This window comes from Candoia aspera, chromosome 2 (genome assembly GCF_035149785.1).
Source record: "Candoia aspera isolate rCanAsp1 chromosome 2, rCanAsp1.hap2, whole genome shotgun sequence".
In the NCBI taxonomy this organism is placed as follows: Eukaryota; Metazoa; Chordata; class Lepidosauria; order Squamata; family Boidae; genus Candoia; species Candoia aspera.
In genome coordinates, this window is record NC_086154.1 from 64,669,197 (window position 1) to 64,691,001 (window position 21,805).

At 41.2% G+C, this 21,805-nt stretch overlaps 1 protein-coding gene across 1 annotated transcript in view; it reads left to right on the top strand.

Moving 5' to 3' along the window:
- The first annotated feature begins 5,593 nt into the window (after window positions 1-5,593).
- GRK6 (G protein-coupled receptor kinase 6) overlaps window positions 5,594-21,805 on the top strand; it is a 36,678-nt gene continuing 20,466 nt past the window's right edge. The window contains exons 1-5 of the mRNA XM_063292068.1: window positions 5,594-5,708; window positions 14,390-14,485; window positions 19,880-19,992; window positions 20,328-20,405; window positions 20,938-21,038. Of these exons, the coding sequence (XP_063148138.1) occupies window positions 5,657-5,708; window positions 14,390-14,485; window positions 19,880-19,992; window positions 20,328-20,405; window positions 20,938-21,038 (440 nt within the window). The 5' untranslated portion in view covers window positions 5,594-5,656. The remainder of the gene's footprint in view (window positions 5,709-14,389; window positions 14,486-19,879; window positions 19,993-20,327; window positions 20,406-20,937; window positions 21,039-21,805) is intronic.

Here is a 21,805-nt window from a genome sequence, read left to right on the forward strand (position 1 = left end):
TTCAGTTTGCCCATTATCACACAATGTAGCTGGGCAGGTGATAGGTCATCTTCTGGATAGGCATTTCTGGATGATCTGAATTGATTTCAATTAACGTTGGGCTCAGTTTTAGGACCAAAACTGTTTTTTGTTATCCTGGCCAAAATATTTCACTCCAGAACCAGGAGTTTCCTGGGCCTTTCAGTAACTTTTGTGACAACTTTACAACATTGTGCAGATTAGAGACTTAGCAGATCATTATACCACATGTTTATCTTATCTTGCAAAAATATATCAAATACTGGTGCTGAGCTACAGTGTTATCACTGTACAATAGCATCTCCCCACCGTATGTCCTGGTTGCAACTACTACTCCAGAATCCCAAGCTACTCTGACAAGGTATTTTGGGACTTGTACTCCCAAAATGTTGGAGATGGAATTATCCTATGGTTCAGTCATGTTTTACCTGTTGCCTAAGTCTACATTAGGGCTGTGGAACCTGTGGCCTTCTTTCAGCATCCCTCACAATTGGCTGGTACTGATAGGAGTGTCACAGGTTTCTACCCTTGCTCTGCATGGAACTGTAGCTTAGCAGTGTGGTATTGCTAGAATACTAATTTCTTCCCATCAGGCGTGTGGAGGAGAATTCACTAATCAGAGTTCAAAGACAGTTCTGGCAGATGAAGGTTAATAAATACGCAGGCTAGGCTTTTCCACCAGGTGTCCTTCAGGTGGAAGGAAGTGTCATTCCAGTACACCTTGTAAGCACCCAATTGGGAGATACTTTCCTAATCCAATTTACTAAGAAGCAATTCATCTCTAGCCAAATAATAATTGGCTTAACAGATACAAACATAATTTGATAATGCTTGCAGGACATCTTCTCTAAGACTTCCAAGCTGCTTTGCATGCTGATTTATCTGTAGGAGTTCCTGCACCACAGCCTGAGTATGGGGGGAAAGAGAGGAAGCTGGGGAGAACTGTGTCGTCCTCCTTTCTCTTCCCTTTCTGTTGTGTATCACTGGGCCTTTCACAATCACTGGCAATTGGAACTGGTCTACACTGCCCTGACTTTGCTATCTTTGAAGGAAGCTCTGAAAACGTGGCTTTTCCATCAGGCCCTGAGGCAGAGCAATTTGTGAACCCATATTAGATATGTCATATTTTAACCATGTTTCTAACTTCCCTGATGTGTGCTGTTCCTTACTGGCATTGGCTTCTTTTGTTGGTTTGTTTCTTTAATTTTATGAGGTGATTTCAAATTCTCATATGTTGCTTTAGGCTACTTTTGAAGCGGGGTTGTGTGTATGTGTATGTGTGTGTATGCACACCTTCAAGTCAGTCTTGACTCCTGGACACTGCCTGGACTAGTCCCTGCAGTTTTCTTGGGAGGTTTTTCAGAAGTGGTTTCCACTGCCTCCTTCCTAGGGCTGAGAGAGTGCATCTGGCCCAAGGTCACCCAGCTGGTTTTGTGCCTAAGCAGGACTCACTGTCTCCCAATTTCTAGCCTGATGCCTTAACCACTACACCACATTGGCTCTCTCTCTCTCTCTCGAAGTTAGGTGGCTTATACATCAAACAATCAATCAAATACACTGCATCTTTACAAAAGTGACTTCACTGCTGGCAAGAGTTGTATCATTGATGACAACATTGGTTGTGTGACACCAATTATTGCCCAGCTAATTTGGTACCCTTTTCCAGGAGTTCTTAATCCAAAACAGAAGGGGAGCTAGGTCCTGGTAGGCGATGAGTCAGGTTTCCCCCTTCAAGGAAGAGTCGGGCTACTTTAAGTGGGCTGTACAAATCTGAACAACCACTAGATGGCAACAGAGAGGTTACAGAAAATTCATGTCATATGGATAGACTAATTTATTAAAACTGGGGAGCCTCAGGAACTGCACTGTGGGCCGGATGAAATAGAATGAATTATGGATTACATTGAGGAATATTTTAAGTAATTCTCTGCATATCCAATCTGCTGTAAGGGGATATCAACAATAGTAGCACACTGCAGAGTTATAACTCTCATATTGATACCAACCCTCCTCCTCACATATGCCCACTTACAGGACATACTTAGGAGAAACCGGGAGACCATGAGTTCCAGTCCTGCCTTAGGCATACAGCCAGCTGGATGACCTAAGGCCAGTCACTCCCTCTCAGCCTTAGGAAGTAAATGGTAAACCACTTCTGAAAACTTGCCAAGAAAATTGCAGGGACATTTTCAGGAGTCAACACTGACTCAAAGGCACCAAAAAAAGAGATTCTCCCTGTGCTACTCCCTATAGCAAGGTTTCTCAGCCAGGGTTCCATGGAACCCTGGGGTTCTGTGAGAGGTCACTAGGGGTTCCCTGAGAGATCACGATTTATTTTAAAAATTATTTCAAATTCGGGCAACTTCACATTAAAGAGGTAAGTTTCATTCTTTATTTTTGGTTTAAGAATACCATTAATGCATCTATACAGGCCTACACATGAAACAAATATAATAATTTTGTAACTTCTGGGCTATATCTGAGCCTGAATGTGCAGGGGTTCCCTGAGGCCTGAAAAATATTTCAAGGGTTCCTCCAGGGTCAAAAGGTTGAGAAAGGCATGGTGCAAAGGCTGTTGAAGGTCAACTGTATGAGGTGAAATCAATTAAAAATATTAAGAATCTTGTCTGGTGGGTTTTTTTAATTGGTTGGTTTTTTTACTGTTAACTGAGCCATTAATCTCCCTCTTCTCCTCCCCTCCATCCCCAAGTGCATACATGAAGGTTAGACTCAGACATTTTTGATTTCTCAATAGCTGGACTTGGGCCTAACTTCTGTAAATCTTCCATTTCTATAATACGCCCTCCTATGGGGCACAGGGATTGCTCAAGCCATGACTTTAGAAGCAAGGGTATTGTTCCCTAATTGACATATACATTGACAATTGCGCCAGTCACCAGCACAGCAACTGCCTTGTTGAGCAATTAGCCCAAGCAGCAGCACAAATTGTGCAGCCACATCAGTTGTCATATGCTGTTCAAATTGCAAGCAGAATTCTCTTTACAGGGCCAAGAGAAATTTCTTGGCTAGAAATACATTTATGTATTTTGTTCACTGGTACAACCACATAGTGAGTGCTATATTTTCAAATGTTGCAGCCATACACATTCAACAATTAGCACTATTGAATTCACTTGAACTTACTGCCCCAAATGAGTATGGTTTCTGTTTCAATTTGAATAACACAGGGATTCTAATGATGTAGGACAAAATTGACCCAAGAATTGGCAAGCCTTTCCTAGGTGGGATTACACATATCATTTTTAGCCTAGTGTTTCTAGATCTGATATTGCTCCTAGATACAGGGACATATTATGATTATTGAATATACATATTTTTCCTAGATCTGAAACCATTCTGCAGGTATGCATTTAAATTACAGTGGATGATGCAGCCTTCACACTCTTTGCAATATTAAGACCAATGGAGCTCCAGGATTCCATACATTGTTTTCCACATTGCTGGATCATCATCTGTGATAATTTTTCTAATTTTACCATGTACTGCTTCTTCCTTACAGCAGGCTGATTGAACCACAGAAACTACAATGGCTGAAAGCACATCCAACTATTGAATTCCTTTCCAAACAATGCTGGACTCTAGCTCGGTCATCCCATTTTATATTTTTTGTCATGTCATAGGGTAGTCATGGTAGACTATTCATGTACAGTATATGAAAATATGTATTAGCATACTTGAGTTCATTTTTAGCATTCTCCCATTTTGTTACATAAAGTATTAAACTTTTATTTCATGCACCTAAAATAAATTATCTTGTCCACACTAGTAAAAAAAAAGTCAGATTAACACAGAATATGCTAACACAAATGAATAATCCTGTACATATCCTCTGAGAAATTTCACTAAGATAAGTGGAAACTACTCTCAGGCAAGCAGATATAAGATTCCAGCTTTGGGGAATCAGTTAATCTCAGAAAGGGCTAGAGTAGATTTGATCTTATCCCATTTATAAGTTTATTTATTTGGGCAGTGGACAATGACAACACAAAATAACCCAGAAACACCAAGTACATACAAAAATTAACAAAAATGAAAAGATAAAAATGAAAGAATGTGTATTTATGGAGAAACTGTGTGGTATAATGATTAAGGTTTTGGTTCTAGTCCAAGGGCCCAGGTTTTAGTCTTGTCTTGGGCATGGAAGCTGGCTAAGTGACTTTGGGCCACACTCTCTCTCAGCCTTAAGTAAGTAAAAAAAGAAAATCTATCTACCTATCTGCACTGGATCAATGTGACAGATTACGGTCCGTTACTTTTAATGAAGAGGACTTCATCCAGGAGTGGAGTGATTTGGACTGATAATAATAGTGTATGTTTATACACATATACACACCCTCCCCTTCAAATTAGCCTCGCAGTGAGTAGTTGCCCATTATAAATATTGTGTCTAGGAAACTACAAGAGAGCCAGTTGGGTGTAGCGGTTAAGGCACCAGGCTAGAAACCAGGAGACTGAGAGTTCTAGTCCTGCCTTGGGCACAAAGCCATCTGGATGACCTTGGGCCAGACACTCTCTCTCTGCCCTAGGACAAAGGTGAGGGTGAACCATTTCCAAAAGTCTTTTGCAAGGACTTGTCCAGGCAGTCACCAGGAATCAAAACTGACTTGGAGACATGCACACAAAAAAGAGAAACTACTGTATCAGGGTACGTTTAATACACTGCCGCATCAATGCAATAATTACACAAGCTTTCATCACTAGTTTAGAACACTTATGGTGCAGACACAGAACAATCATTTTTTAAAAAAAAGCCAGGAAGGAACTGGAGAAGAATGAGTGTGCACTTACAATAACAGCATTTGCATCCAAAGCATGGATGAGTGATCAAAATCAGAAGTTAGCAAATAATACATCAAAAGATATTCATAAAAACTAACTTGCTCAGCAGTTACAACGCTGAATTGCATAATGTTCAAGTCTTAGTGCTTTTTGCTTCTTCAGGGATTCAAGTTGCAATCCTACACACATTCAAATTCTATTTAAAGCAATTCTCCAAACATTCAACTGGGGCTTTAATTTTAACATATTTACATCTATTTGTGAGATCAGGCTGCTGCTTCTGTCTTACTTCAAAGCGATACTTTTAAGTTACACAAGTAGCCCAAAGCCTTGAAACCCACTCGACATTCTGATTCCTCTATAGGCGAATTACACGTGATATTCTTGTTTCACGACCTCCAAAGCCACCTGTTGCTCCCTGATTAGCAACCTCCTCGTGCAATTGCATTTTTGGATAGGTGACCACAACCCTCCTCAACAAATTCTTCACCACGATGACCAGAGCCTCAACTCTGTTTTAAGAGCATCCCCCACCTCGCGAAAGCAGTTTCAACCAATCACCCTCCGGCCCATGCCTTCTATGTGGCTTTTTTTTCTTTGGGCGACCAATGAGAAAGAAGGGCAGAGTGGAGGCGGGGGAGTTCCTCGGGCCATTTAGGGATCGATGCGGGCCGTGCTCGCGCGGGGATTGGTCGAGGTGAGCAGGCAGTGGGCGGGTTAGAATGGAGGTACAGTAGCTGAGGTGCCGGACCAGGCGGTCGGAGGTGGGGGTGAATGAGAGCGGTCGGGTGGGAAGAGGTGACAGGAGCGGCGGCGGCGGCGCCTCGGGCGGGCCCCAATGGAGCTGGAGAATATCGTGGCCAACACTGTGCTGCTCAAGGCGCGCGAGGGTGAGAACCTGGTCTGCGCTCTGCAGCGCGCTCGGTTAGGAAAGGCCGGGCGAGTGACAGGGAAGGAGCCCATGCGTTCTCCGGATTGAGCGAGGGCTGGTCCTTTCTGGCCCACCGTCCCCGCTCCTGCCTGGGCACCGCGGTTCTTGTGAAATGCACGGCCGTCTTCGGAGGAGGGGGTGGCCGGTGGAGCTTTGTGCTGGCTGGCTGGCTGGCAGGGGAAGTGGGCGGAGGACTGGGTGGTCTGCAGAGGCAAGGCAGCGGTGGAAGCTCCCGAGGGCCAGCCCGGCCGGCGTGAGTGGTCAGGCGGAGGTGAGGCTGAGCTGGAGGGCGATGCTTGTTTGAAAAGCATCAGCGTGAAAGAGGCGGCGAGAGGACTGGCGGTTGTGGCACGGTGGCCAGTGAGCTCTTGCCGCCTCGGCTGCCCGGGCTGTCGGAAGTACGAGGCTGCAGAGCTTCTGAGTCACGAACTAGCAGCCGAGAGAGGTGGACGTTTACGAGGCCTGGCAGAGGAGCTGTCCACGAAGCGGTGGAAACAAGTCGAGATAACTGAGAAATGGAGCAAAGGGGTTGTATTGGTGGGGGGACTGTAGCTTGTGGGTGATGCCGGAGAGATGCTCTGGCTTCTTCTGTTTAAAGTCTTTTGCACTTTCCTGGACTTCAGTATCAATTCGGGCAATATGCAGAAGAGGGCTTCCTCAGAAGTCTTACATCAACTCAAGGGTGTGATCTTGCTTCCCATGCTTGAAAGGAGCTCAGAAATGTCACGATGCACAACTAACTCTAAGGGAATCCCTACAAGTTAATTAAAATAGTAATGCATTTGATGTGCTTTCCTCCTCCCAACCCCCATAGGATGTGGTAAGGTCACATGGTCACATAGGTGTTTCTCTATTAAAAGTGATAGGACTGGATGCTAAAATAGCCTGAACATACTTTTGTGGAATGATCTGGACAAGGATCCCATGTTGTCAGGTGTGGGTTTGGGTCAGTTTGTCCTTCTGTGTCTGCCTTCACATCAGATGGGAAAAACAATGAGGCAAGAAGTGACTTCTTCCTTTTTTGATTGAATATGCTTTTTCCTCACAGTTGTAGCTGCTGTTCTGGAACAGTGATGTGAGTTAACTTAGTTCTCCAAGCTCCAAATTGATGTCTTCACACTTCCTTTAACTTATCTTAGCTAATAGAATACCTTCTGACAGATAATAGTTTCATTTTCATACAATACTAACCCAGAATTTAACATGTTTCATTGAACAAGCTATAATAGCCCGACATACATATTGTATTTACCAGACAATGAATCTCATGAAGGCTTAGTATTATATGTGGACCAGGCTATAGCCACTGAAAGTCTTTGTGGGTGCCATTGCAAATCTGTCATCCTTTTATAGGCATTGTGGACTTTTGCATATAACATCTGTCTCCTGCAAAAGGGTTGATATGACTGTGAGGAGTTGCATGTAAATCTGTATAGATCTATGAGTGTGGATTTACTAAACTGTTTCAGTTCTGCTTATTGTGGAGGAGGGTTTATTGACTTGTGAAAATCTTGTTTCTTCTGAATCAGTTCCTGTGGTCATAAGTAACACATTAAATGACCGTTTGAATTCTGAATTCATCCACAAAGTTCTTAGGGCTTGATAGTAAGTGAGAAAAATTAGTTTTTGGATTAACTTCTATTAAGACAATGACTTTGCATTAAAGGCCATGTAGGAGATGTTTCCTTTATGAGACTATTGCTGGAAAATGTTCTTTTAGCTCACTTTCTCTCCCTGCATCTATTGTATAATTTGAAGTCGTCTGAGGCTGGGATGTTGGAGACTTTATTTTGGATTAGCTGTCTAGGAAGTCTTGGCATCTCTGGGCAAGAAGACCATAAATGTAACTGTGATCCCCAATTCTTTAGTCTGTCATCTATTTGCCATCCACCCTTAACCACATTTTCTTGAAGGAGCTTTTGTTTTTATATAGGATTATTTTGTCTATATATATAGTTTTGGCAAATGAGAATCAATCACCCTGACTATGGCAGCATAGTCTTTATTTTATCTTTATTCAGAAGAAAGTGCCATTGTATCACTGGGACTTGCTGTCAAGAAAATATGGATATGATTGTAACCTAAGCAAGCCTCATCATATTAACTGAAATTTCTGAGTAGACATGTATAGGAATGTGCTCAAAGTGTCTTAATTTTTTAAATTAATGAATAAAATGGACCACCCATTGAAAAACTGTAATCTATTGTGAACCAAAGAAGATCTTTTAAGAGCTTTATATGAAACCTAGATTTCTTTTAAACAGAGGAACAAGTGTTTCTTCATCATTTGGTAGCTATTTTGATGGACAAAAAGCGGTATGAGAATTAAGATTCTGAATAAGTCTCTGCTTAAATTAAAAAAAAATCTTGAAAAGAATACTAAAATTAATAGAATCGGGTATCCCTAATAATTAAACTACCTGAATCATAGGAAGGGATTGACCTATATAATGAACAATTGCAATTGGAACTCTTTGGGTAGTAAAGAGAAACATGTAGAGAGTGAAAGCCTATAGAAAACAATTGAATTGGGGTAAGAGAATGTCTAGGTCATTGGGAGAATGGCTTTCTTGTAAGGTAGAGAACTATACATTACTTTAAGGTGGTTATAAAGAGGGAACGAATCACAGTATATTTGAAGTAATGGCCATAGGACCAGCTGCCATAAAGTACTGAGGTTTTGTTTTTTTTTAAAGTCACCATGCTATTAGGCCTGGAAGGTTTTCTGGCAGGAGATTTAGATATATATATATATTTTTTATGTCTGTCGTTTTCCAAATACAGCTGGATACAATTTAAACTGTGTCCATTAAATGTGCAGCATAAGATATCTGTGGCTGACTAGGCATTTATGTGTTTATCAAGACTCTGAAGATCTTGGTTAAATTCTGCGGTCTTATAAATGTGGATTTGAAAGTAAATCCTCTGAATCATGCTGTTTGGTAAGTGCATGGGGATGCAGTCTTTTGTGTAAGTTAAAGTTCCTTCTTCTCTGAGGAGTGTGATGGCGATGAGTCTTCAAAAATTCACAAAGGAAGAGAGAGGGCTTTAGTGCTAATGATGCAATACATTTTATAAGAGAGCGTCTTCTGCAAAATTATGGGTGCGTGTGAGGCAACCAGACCCTGTTCGTGCCATGTTTCACCATACTATACTCTGCCAAAGGTGGTGTCTGAATTGCACAGGCTTGTTTATAATAGTTACAAAGAGTAAAGTAGATATAATACCATTAGCTTGCTATGTACAGATTGCCTCATATGTACAACCATTTGTCCTGTTGAAAAATTGCCATACTAGAATTCCAGAAGGAAGCACTTTATATATTTGTAGGGCATGGAGATCTACCATTTCCATGTTTTATGCAGCATATTGTGATGGCTTAAGTAGCCATCTAAATAAGTTAGAGCCCTTAAGATCTTTGAGAGGTTCCAATGTGAATCCAATATGGACACTGCTACTAGCTTGTAGGAAAAAGTGCACAGAGCTTGGAAGTCTGTTTTGCTTCATTTAATGAGTGCATGTAAAACAAACAATAGTGCTGTACTAAATATTTCAGCTGGTTCTGGTTTTGCTGCAGATATTTTACATACAGCAAAATAAATACATGTTTGGTTCTTGTACAAGATCCGTATGTAAATTCTTGGATTAAATTATTTCTCTGTATAGGAAGTCTTCATTAAAAATAGCCATCAAGGCTAAACAAGTTCTCAAATCTCTTCTGGACAGGCCTGCTTTTAAGAAAACGAACACTTTGTTCTGTAGGGATTAGGCTTTACTTTTGGTTCTGGATCTCTCTGGAACTGAAATCTTCCTCCTTTCTTGCTAAAGCACCTATAATCTAGTGTTCATGCTATTTGTCAATGTCATGCATTTTGGTGGCAACCTCTGAGTGGCTGAGTGTTGTATTTAACATTTTGATGGAAACCAAAGGATAAGGTGGGGTAATGATGCAAATAAACAGGGTTGGTGTTTTTTCTTTCCTGGCTTTGGGGGAGAATTAAAGTCTTTGTCTGTTTTTAGAAGTCAAGGGGCACAGTGAAAAAATGGGACTGAAATTAAATATGCAGAATATCAAACTAATGACACCAGGTGCAAAAACCAGCCTTAGAATTGACAGTGAAGATGTCGAAGTGCTGGATAGCTTCTGCCGTTTAGGATCAATTATCAACAGTAAAGAAACAAGTAATCATGAAATACGCTGCAGACTAGCACTTGGTAGAGCAGCCATGAAGGCCTTGGAAAAGATACTCAGATGCTGTGTTGTGCGAGTACCTACAAAGATTAGAATAGTGCTAGCCATGGCATTCTCTGTGACACTCTATGGAAGCAAAAGTTGGACTTTGAAGAAGCAGGATAGAAAGAGTATTGACAACTTTGAACTTTGGTGTTGGAGAAGACTCCTGAGAATACTGTGGACAGTCAAAGAAACAAATAAATGGATCATTGAACAAATCAACCTAGGGTTCTCACTTGAGGCACAAATGGCCAGGCTCAAATTATCCTACACATTATGTGAAGAGTTAGCTCTTTGGAGAAGGCTGTAAATACTAGGAAGGGTGGAAGGAAAGAAGAAGAGGATAACCAGCAGCAAGGTGGATGGACTCAATTACAGTGGCCCTGAGTGCACCATTGGAAGAAAGACCAGGTTAGGGACAGATTGTTATGGAGAAGATCTATGTGGTTGCTAAGAGTCGACAATAACTCAATGGCACATAATCAATCAATCAAGCCTATTCTGGAGCTTACACTACTATTTAATGTTTCCTGCTTCAAAATGGCAGAAAATCACACCAGCAATTATAATCAGAGGAGACTCTGGAAGATGGAAAAAAAAGTTTCCGATTCCCAACCCTGAGATGCAACAACAAAACTGAGAGGGAACTGAGGCTATGGGGTTCCAAACTGTATGAGATAGTGATCTTGAATGCAACAGTAATATGTTCTATAGATGTAAATTAACATTCATGTATCCATAAAGTCACAAGGAATCACAATTTGAAGGAGACTTTATGATAGCTAAAAATTCTATATTCTGTCATTTTTCTTCATATATATACATTCAGCAGCACATATACACACTGATTTTGCAGATTCTGCTTTTGCTCATCAAAGAGAGCAACATCAATTATGTACATCTTCTCTCTTCTCTCCTGCTAAATTCCCTCTAGACTTCAAAATAACTTGCAAAGTCTAAGCTGCTTTTATTAAGCTGTGCTTCTTTGCAGTTATGTATGTAGTGAATCCCATTTACAAATGTTTCCTTAAAGGAATTAGTAATGATATTACTAGGGGAGAAACTGAAGGACCTTTTCCCCTTTGTGAGCAATTCTGCCATGGTAGTTGACTCTGTTCTACAGAGATAAGATGCACGGAATGGCTGAGCTGCTGTCTTCTTTTTCCTTGCGATGGATTTCTCCTTTGGAAGGAAAAAAATAATGACTGGTGCTGGGATCTGGTAAATGATAGAGCTGGGAGACTTTTACAACATAGGCCTTTACAAGGAAGATATACTTCTGATGCTAGTTGGCCTCTCCCTTCATGGAGCTGCAGTTGAGAGTATTGTCTTGCTGGCTGCCCACTGCCTTGATTCACTTCCTGCCTAGATTTGTATAGTCAATCATAAGGCACAATTATTTTGTGCTGTTTCAGGCAATGCCTGTTCTCTAATAAGAAAGAAAAAGAAGGGTTTGCTACACATCAGGCTTTTGTATTCTTCTGTCCCTTTCCTGCTCTCTGTACCCCATGGTTAAATTTCCAGGAAAGGGAAAGATGTCCGCAAGTCAAGCTCAACTCATGGTGATTTCATTCATGCATTTTTCTTAGCAGTGTTACAGAAATGGTTTGTTATTGCCTGGTTCCAGGATATCTTTTTGACTTCCCAATCTAACCAACAGCTCTGGAATTTGAAGGTAGTCCTCCATCTGAGCAATCACTAGGGCCAACCAAGCTTAGCTTCTGAGATCAGCCAAAGCCGTAAAACAAGTCTTAAAACCATGATGTGTTAGTTCTAAATGACCTGTCTAATGTCAACACTCAGGCTTTCCAATATAATAATGTTATCTGTACTGTAGTTTCTCTCCAACTTGGAGCTTTATTTTCTAGAAATGTTGCCCATCTTCCATTCGATCCATTTCCATTGATTATATTAGAGATGGGCTGAATGTAGCAGTGCAAAGAACTGGCTTTCTTTATAAACTGAAAAAGTAGTGAATACAGTTTCTTCAGTTGGTGAGATAGTTGCTTCCTTCTGTGCAGCTGAGCTGACTATTGTCTTCCTCCACTCTATAGATGCATTTAAATATTCTTGTAAAGGGTTTCACAGGAAATCTGGCCAACCTACTTCAGTTTAACAATACTGGTTCTTTACTAAAGGTTGTGTTGACAGATATTTCTTAAGAATAAACTTCACTTCTGCATCCTTAGAAGTGTAGGCATTACAAGAGAAAAATGACTGTGGACTGCTGACTGCTTAAACCCAGATTTATATTCTGATTCACGCATTGGATGGTCTTGTGCATCAGTATTTCTCAGCTTCTGATTCCTTTGCTGTAAGAATATTAAGATTATAACTGCCCTGTATGCCTTGTGCTGTTATGGAGGTATGGGGGGCGGAATCTGTTTTTCTGCAAAGCATCTGGTCGATGCTATCTAGGAGATTGTACTCAAGGCAATAAAAAGACCTAATTAAGTGGGGAAAAGGTGGTTGCTGGGTAGGGTTGTTTCTTCTTTAGAGAGAATATGAGGTATTGGTGGTATGTATAGAGATTTAAGTACTTTTAAATTCCTATAATCCATAATAACACCCAAGAACAGTTTAGAAGAAGTCAGCAATTAATGTCTCTTTATTAGCACTGTAAATTCTATAATGCTACTTTGGTTTAGTCTTAGGCCATGTTGTTGTTTATTCGTTTAGTCGCTTCCGACTCTTCGTGACTTCATGGACCAGCCCACGCCAGAGCTTCCTGTTGGTCGTCAACACCCCCAGCTCCCCCAGGGACGAGTCCGTCACCTCTAGAATATCATCCATCCACCTTGCCCTTGGTCGGCCCCTCTTCCTTTTGCCCTCCACTCTCCCTAGCATCAGCATCTTCTCCAGGGTGTCCTGTCTTCTCATTATGTGGCCAAAGTATTTCAGTTTTGCCTTTAATATCATTCCCTCAAGTGAGCAGTCTGGCTTGATTTCCTGGAGGATGGACTGGTTTGATCTTCTTGCAGTCCAAGGCACTCTCAGAATTTTCCTCCAACACCACAGTTCAAAAGCATCGATCTTCCTTCTCGCAGCCTTCCTTATGGTCCAGCTCTCGCAGCCATATGTTACTATGGGGAACACCATTGCTTTAACTATGCAGACCTTTGTTGTCAGTGTGATGTCTCTGCTCTTAACTTTTTTATCGAGATTTGTCATTGCTCTTCTCCCAAGGATCAAACGTCTTCTGATTTCCTGACTGCAGTCAGCATCTGCAGTAATCCTTGCACCTAGAAATACAAAGTCTTTCACTGCCTCTACGTTTTCTCCCTCTATTTGCCAGTTATCAATCACGCTGGTTGCCATAATCTTGGGTTTTTTTGAGGTTTAGCTGCAAGCCAGCTTTTGCACTTTCTTCTTTCACCTTCATCATAAGGCTCCTCAGTTCCTCTTTGCTTTCAGCCATCAAAGTGGTATCATCTGCATATCTGAGATTGTTAATGTTTCTTCCAGCGATTTTAACTCCAGCCTTGGATTCCTCAAGCCCAGCATGTCGCATGATGTGTTCTGCATACAAGTTGAATAGGTAGGGTGAGAGGATAGAGCCCTGCCGTACTCCTTTCCCAATCTTAAACCAGTCCGTTGTTCTGTGGTCTGTTCTTACTATTGCTACTTGGTCGTTATACAGATTCTTCAGGAGGCTTAGGCCATATCCTTATTTAATGTTCAAACTCAAGTGATTACTATATTGGTAACCCATAAATCGGTTTCACTGCTTAGGAGTGGGGCTGTGCAACACTTTGGGTTAGATTCCAAAAAAGTGCCCTGAAGCGTGTGAATATAGCATCTCTCTGCAACTCTTTCAAGCAGTGGGATCTTTTCCCAGGATCACATGGCTGCCCTCTGTGCCTGTACCCAGTCCTAGAGACATGGTTTAATCAAAGAATTGCAGAGAGGTGCTATATTTATGCTCCGGTGTGTTCTGAAGCACATTTTTAGAATGTGATCTGAAGCTCCACATAGCCCTACGAGGTAATATCTTACAAGTTCCTGTCCTTTGACGCGTGTTCTTATGTAAAGCAAGTTCACTTGTGTATTCAGGACTTGGCACTGACTAGAATGTAATGTTTACCTGCAGTTGTGATATGGAAGAAAATCCTGGAGATCATATTTCAATGCATTATGTACTTGGCCAGTGAAGGTTATTTACAGGGAGACAGTCTATGATCTTAATGAAACTCTTCACAGTTGTATTTTCATTATTTGTGTCTGCAGAGAGCCCTTGGAAAATTTTCTTGATATAGATTGCTCAGGAAACAGTTGAGGTAGATTTGACCACTGATGAATTGAGTTCTGATCATGAGCAACTGTTGGGAACAACAGGATATTTATAAATACTGTTCTGGTTCTCTCACTACTTTATTAGTATTTTCTTTCTTCTTTGTCTCATGTAGGTGGAGGTGGGAATCGAAAGGGCAGGAGTAAGAAATGGCGCCAAATGCTGCAGTTCCCACACATCAGCCAGTGTGAAGATCTTCGGCATACATTGGGTGAGGAGTAAGATTTTGCCTATTACTTTCTTGACCCTACCTGACTAGGGCAAGGATTACTTGGCTGTAAGTGAAAAAGCTTCAAATGCTTGAAACAAGGTCATGTTCATTCATCCTCTTGTACAGTAAGCTGTGTTCATTCATATGTTTGCGTGACTATGTTGGATTTCATCGTAGTGCCACTATAATTTAAAATAATTCTGTCATGGAATTCTTGCCTATCTTTCCTTGTGCTGTATCATCTCATTATGACCTGCTGATAGTCTTGTGAAGTGACATTACTGAGTAGTAGAATATATACTTTATAGTAGGGAATTGCAAAACAAAAGCTATCTTTCAAGGAATATCCTGGTGTGTTCCAGCAGTTGTCCAGATGTCAGTCCTCTTGTTTTGTCCAGAACACTAAGTCTAGAATACTATAAACTGCTTCTAGAAAAATCTCCAGACTACCCCTAGTGTGGCTTAGTCAGCATGGTCCAGAGAGGAAATAGAACATTCCAAAGTTCTTCTTAATGGTCTGTTCCTGAAATGGTACGTTTTGCACATCTGTACTTTATGGTGTGATAGATTTAGGGACAATCTCAAGTAGGAAGGCTAGAAAAAAACCTCTGAATTCTTTTTGAGCAACTGCCATTCAGAGTAGGTTCATGCATCTAGGTTTGGTAGGTTACTAAAAGGGTCAGTGGTCGAAGTTTCAGAGTCATATACCACACTCTTCAAAACTTCCAAACACAAGATGTATACAGGTGTAACACATTAAACGTGCATAATATTCTAATTTTTATAGCAAATTCAAATAAAGACCATGTGAGAATATACGCTAGTAGAAAGTTTTGGTTTGATAAATCTGGAGGAAGTGGATTATCTTTTCAGACATGTTCAGGCCTGGATGCAGTACTGGAAACAGCACTGATTGTGCTTGTTGACACCTCTGGGGGGACAAAAATGAGGTCATACAACTCTCCTGGTTTTATCTCTCAGCAGCTTTCAGTGCAAATGCTACCAATCATGGTAACCTTTTGGACTGGCTTCAGAGATTGGGAGGAGCATTATACTGCAGTGGCTCTCCTTCGTCTGTGGTCAATTCCAGTCAACATTGGTAGAGGGGAGAGACTGAGGCAGAGTCCCTTGCTTTCTGAGGTTCCTCGGGGCTCAGCATTCTCTCCACTCCTATTTAACATCTGCATGAGGCTGCTGGTCAAGGTGATCCGACAGCATGGGGTCAATATGCTGATGATACCTTGTTGTGCCTCTAGCTGACTAAGTGCTGCTGAAGTTCCCTCTCAGTGCTGGAGCGGCTCTTAGGGTCTGGATGGTGAGGAACAGGTTTAGGGTTAAGCCTATGCTGTTCTTTAGGACAGCTTTAAAGACCTAGTAGCCATTGTTGGATGTTCATTTCCCATTTCGCTAGGATATGAGATGGGCATCTGTGAGATGGGCAGCTATATAATTTTAATAAATAAATAAGCAAATATTTTTGATTAAAAAATTATTGCTATTTTTTTAAAGGAACTCTTTTACATAAGACTTGAATTTTTTGTCTTCCTATGTTTGATGGAGATTTGGCTGTTTAGTGTGTGCCCCATACTATTTTGATATTTTTTCTCTCTCAGATAATAAAATAACTTTGTAGTACTATAACTGCATTAAGGAAGATCAAGGGGGCTGGCAGTTTGGATGAACGCTGATCCACAATTGCTGGCTTGAATTTTCCCCTCTGGCATACCTAGAGGGTTACTGGGAGAGGGTGGTGGGAATTTCTTTGCTCAGAGTAGAAAAAAAGGAAAGCAATAATGGGAGCCCCTTTCATTGCTCAAAAAGGCATTTTATTACTTGTTCACAAATTGCAACAGAAACTGGGATCCAGTTAGTGTTGGGGGTTCTGCTTGCCCAGAATCTGAGAACGTTCTTCCTGAAAAGTAGATTCATTGGTGCCTGTACATGAGGCTTTTTTGAACCTTAAGTAAGGAACCTGAAAGAAGTGGTACCAGTTGATAATTTTACATTGACATAATTAGGCATAAAAGAGTTACTTAGCTGAAGAGAAGAAATTCATCCCCAATCTTGTCTTTTTATACACTTAATCATGGTGAGTCTGTTCCTATTTGGAAGGTTGATGCTCTGAATGTTTGATTCTAAATGATGAGGGATATATATTGAGTTGGATTGTTGTCTATCAAACTTTGCAGTGACCCTTTGGAGCACAAGCTGGATGTGTTTCCTTGCCGAACTTGGAGACATGAAGGACTGAATGTGGGACCTATTGAATACAGATCATATGTTATACTACTGACCCATTAAGTCCAGTCTCTCTTCTATTCCTGCATAAACATTTTTTCTTGTTGATCCCAATTGTGTATTGAATTAGGGCTTCCTTGTGCTGTCCACAGTAATGCTCAGGCTTTTTCCTTGAGTGGTTTCTCTTAATTATTCTTTCTGATGTGTTATCTTGTATTTGATGGAAGAGGAAAAATCAGTTTTGGATCTCTGCCAATATTTCAGTGCTGACCTAAAAACCTGGATGTTTTCTGCATAGCCTAGCTATTTGTTCTCTTAAACGTTATAGTATTGGCCTGAGTTAATTTGGAAATTTTCTCTTCCCCATCTTGAAACTGGAGTAATCCCAATATCTAGCTATCTTATAAAAGGGCTCTTTCCTTTCCAACTCTTTATAATGCCCAGTCTGCAGCTTACCAACAAATATTGTTGCCACAGTGAATGCTACTATATATCTAGAGATAATACACATTAAAACATTGACATGCAGGACAGATGTCTCTAAAGATTGTGGCTGGGCAGAGAATAATATGTAGGTTTTCAAAACGGTACAGTTGTTATCATATAATGTGCAAAGTTGCCCAAGGGGGATGCTTTCTATTTTGAAATTAGCAATCTGTGGATGAAGGCTTAGAAGGCTTAGAGAAAAGCATGAAATTTCCCATCTCATGGGAAATCCATTTTTTAACTACAATGTATTAATTTCCTTCAATTTCATTATGGAGCCCTTGGGCCAGATCAACCTAATATGGAGCCTCTGGCTAGCACGTAACTCTTGCCTGTGTTTGGCTTGACCATGTTCTTGAGCACTGAACAATAACCTTGCCAGGCTCTGAACCCTTTACCTTCCTTCATTCAATGCACTCATTTCCTATCAGAGGAAGAAATGGTTCAGCTTGCGTGTGGTCCCTCCCCCTCCTGTTTCTGTAGTTGGTGTTGTTTTCTTCACAGATCAGGAAACCACAGCTTCCTTAGAGAAACTGTTGCACAGAGAAGGAGAGTCTTACAACATGTGCCATGAGAGGATTGGGGCAGGGTGATTTATGGCAAGAGCCTTCCTGCAAAATTATGATTAGTCCTGATTCCAACAATGTGACAGGATAAAGAAACACCAGCATGAATTTTTGGGATATATGGGAAACAAACAAAACCACTATCAGTCCTTTTGCTCAATACTGGCTTGCAAAAACTTTAAACATTGTTTTACTGGGCACAAAACCATCTACCTGCTTTTAATGGTTTCTCCTGAAATGCAATTGCTCTTTCTCCCTCAAAATCCTAGCTTAGAACTATATGCAGAAATGAGGTCCACTGCCTAACTGTATTAGCACATATCCAAGAATAAATGGCTTCAAACTATGCCTCTCTGAGGTTTAGAGTTAAATATGCAGTCTAACTATTGATGAAATGGAGGTAGTACAGGAGGAATAAACTCTTTAGACAGAATTGTGTACTGACCTTTGTGGGAGAGAAGGAAAGTGATAGAAAATAAAATACAGGGTTACTGATAATGATAGAGGTGATGTGAAGATTACTGATCAGTTAGAAGAGGAATCCACTGGTGTAAAGTACACATGAGATGTTTGACATATTCAAACACGACTTTTTGGTGGTTTGAGCCTGTGGGATATCTGTGAAGCAGCTAGTGTATAGCAATAATTAAGGAGTTGGTCTAGGACCAGGGAGGTCCAAATTCAAGTCTACATTCAACCATGGAGGCTCACTGAGTGACTTTGAGCCATCACTCTCTCTCAGTCCAACCTACCTCATAGGTTATTGTTATTGGGGCAAGAAGTGCTATGCACACCACCTTGAGCCCCTGGAGGAAAGGCAGGATACAATTCCAACATATAAATCAATAAAGTTGGAGCTTTTCAAGAACGTAAGTGTATAGGGTTGGCATGATGGCCAATTTTCTCATTGTCGATATATTTCAGCCCAGTTCAATTGATCTAGCAGGCATTCAGACTGGGAAGAAATCTGAATATCTTCATAGGGATTATTAGCTATTGCAGTCAGTCCCTGGATTACTTGAAATCTGTTTCTGAACACCGTTAAGTTTCGTGTGTCAGTAATGAATTATCAAGCTGTATGGTGGGATAGACATCTGCAAGGCTTAGGTATGCACCATCTGATAATGCTGTTTATTGCTGTCTGCCCAGTGTCACAGTGATGATCTTCCTTTTCTTACCTGAAATGGGCAAATCATTATGTCATCTCTTAGTTAAACCTGATGCAGCAGAACCCTTAGTTGAAAAGCTATATTGTTGCCTCTTGATAGAAGTCACTCTTATATATTTGCCTCCTTCCAGCTAAGTTGACATGCCCAGAGCAGGAACAAAGGCCTTGAGAGAACAATTTAATAAAAGAGCTGAATGTTTATTTTTCTCTTCCTCCCTGCTCTCTTGGATCATGGCAAAAATGGGAATGAGGTTTATCTTTGGAATTAACAGAGAGAGAACTTCAACTTCTTGGGTGTAAAAATCAAGTAAGGGGAGAAAAATAATTAATGAAAAGTATGGTGGCTTAAATTTTGGCAAGCAATTGAGGGAGGTAGACCTCTCATCTTTGCCTCTGCAGTAAAGAAACAAAAGGGGAATTTTTGTTCTTTACTGCAGAACAGAAATAAGGTTGGGGTCTGAGAAAGATCCTTCCTTCCCTCTCTAGCTGAGAATAGCCACCTGGAAGTTAAAACAAAATACCAAAACTTCTCTGGGATCAAATAATTGGACTGATTTTCTCTCAAGGAAAGCCTGGTTGAAATCTTGTTGGAAAAAGGATACGTCATAAAGCTGCAGAGAGATTATTTGGATCTGATAGGAAATGCCAGATTCCTTTCTTGGAGACTGTCCAGTGTGAAAAAAAAAACAGCTTTTTCAAGCAAATTATGGATTTTAGTTTTATTTCTGAACGTATCAATTTAGGTGTAATATATGCTGCTGCACAGCCTTCTCGAAGTGGCGCCTCCCAGATGTATTTGGACTGCAGCTTTCAAAATTCTCAGCCAGCAAGTCAGTGTGTTGAAAAGTGGCTTTAAGTGCTGTCTCTTGAATCCTCCTTGATTGGGACATGGCTCCAAGTATTTTCATAATGAGACCATGTTTATTTTGCCTCCAGAACAGGACTACCAGAGTTTGTGTGATAAACAGCCAATTGGACGTCTGCTTTTCCGACAGTTTTGTGACACACGACTGGAACTTACGCGCTGTGTCAAGTTCCTAGATGCTGTGGTAAGCACAACTAGATAAGAGCACCTGCTGGGGATGGGGGCACTAATTGCACATTTTTACATCTGGGGATCCTACAGTGCATCCCTTTCAAAACTGAGTGCATGTCCCTGCTGCTTTCTTGTTTCTGTTCTCTTCAGAGCAGTCTAGTGTTATCCCTGAAATGTACTGAAACAGTGACTTCTCCTCAAGAGATACTGGAGCGCGTAAAGAATATTCTCTCACTTCCCTGCACTGTCTCTCTGTACAAGGAATGGCTGTTTTGGATCTTTTCAGCTGTGTTTTTATTCCTAGCAGAGATCTGTAGAGTGACTTGGTGTCACTTGCTCTCATTGCAGGCTGAGTATGAAGTAGCCCCAGATGAGAAACGGAAGGAGTGCGGGAAGCGCCTGATTGAAGCGTATTTGAACCCTAAGGTGAGGGGCTTCTTGGGTTGCAGCAGCCAAGCAAAGGAGCCAAGTGGTTCACTGTGAGTTACTCTAATAGTGAGCTGGGCTTTGGGAAGTGCAATTGCTTTGGTGAGAGCTGCACTTGTCTTTTTTCAGGGGCATCGCGGTGTGTGTGTCTGTGTGTGTCTGTGTGTGTCAAAGAGTCAGGATGGCCACAACTTGGCAATCATGATGCTGGTGAAGATGATGCAGGTGCCCATTTCAGCCCTTTCTCATTCAGTGCCAGGTCCTTGTAGGAAAAACAATTAGCTGAGTCAGCTTCATTCATTGCCTTCCCACAGACGTTTTAGGTCTAGCAGTGCAAGGAGAAACACTACTGTAAGAGGCCGCAGCAATTTCTTCCTGTTTATCCCTGCTGCTGCCCTATCCCCATCCCTCCAGTCCATGATAATTCTGCCGGGGACTGGTGCTTTAGGAGGGAAATCTGGCTAAGTTCTAGTTAGTTAGTGCTCCTTGCAGAGTCATGAATCCTCGTTTGACACTGACCCTTTGCCCTCAGAGTGTGGACCACATCTCTAACGTGCCCTTGGAGCTAGTAAATCTGTGTTCTGAGCGACTGGAACAGGAACCAAGTAAAGAACTCTTTAAGGAATCTACCAAGTGAGTGGGGGGGAGTGGGTAGAATTTGCTTAATGTTGTGTATGTTTCCCTGGACAGTGACTGGTCACTCATCAAGGTCTAACCCTGCTCTTCACCAAGTGCATGTAGGATTTGTCACTGCTAAATTTTGGAATTTGATTTTGTTTAGGTATTATTCATTTGCCTGTCAGAGAAGAGCTACTGGGCATCACAGAGCAGAACGTCTTTGTGTGCATCTTCTTAATCAATAATATTTAGATTATTAGCAGAGATGCTGAACTTTTGATAGCTGGTGGAAGAGCAGGGATCCTAACCTCATTTTTCAGAGCCAGACATTTTCTTCTGAATTGTATTCTGCATCCTGGAAAACAGTGTACATTAGATATCTGAGGGTGTGGTGCATCAAACTAAACCGGTCTGCAACCTAATTAGTATCCATATTAGAGATTTCTTCAACACCATATGTACAGTACCTTAGATTGATTTCAGTGGAAGAGAGGCAGGGCATATAGAAATAAGGAAGATCTAAATCTCAAACGCCGTATGTTATCTGGCAACAAGTACTAGCCCAGACTTGTCTAGCAAAGATGGTCTGGGCATATGCAGATGACATTGCCCTGGTAATTTTTCCTTAAGGACAGTAGTTGTACTTGAAGATACTATGGTATTAAAAGACAACTCCTTCAAACCAAGCAATGCCTGGAGTACTTTCCTTTGGTGATCTTTTTGCTGCACTGACCAACCTTACTGGTCCTGCCACTGCAGCTGTGGAAAGAGTCCCATCAAAC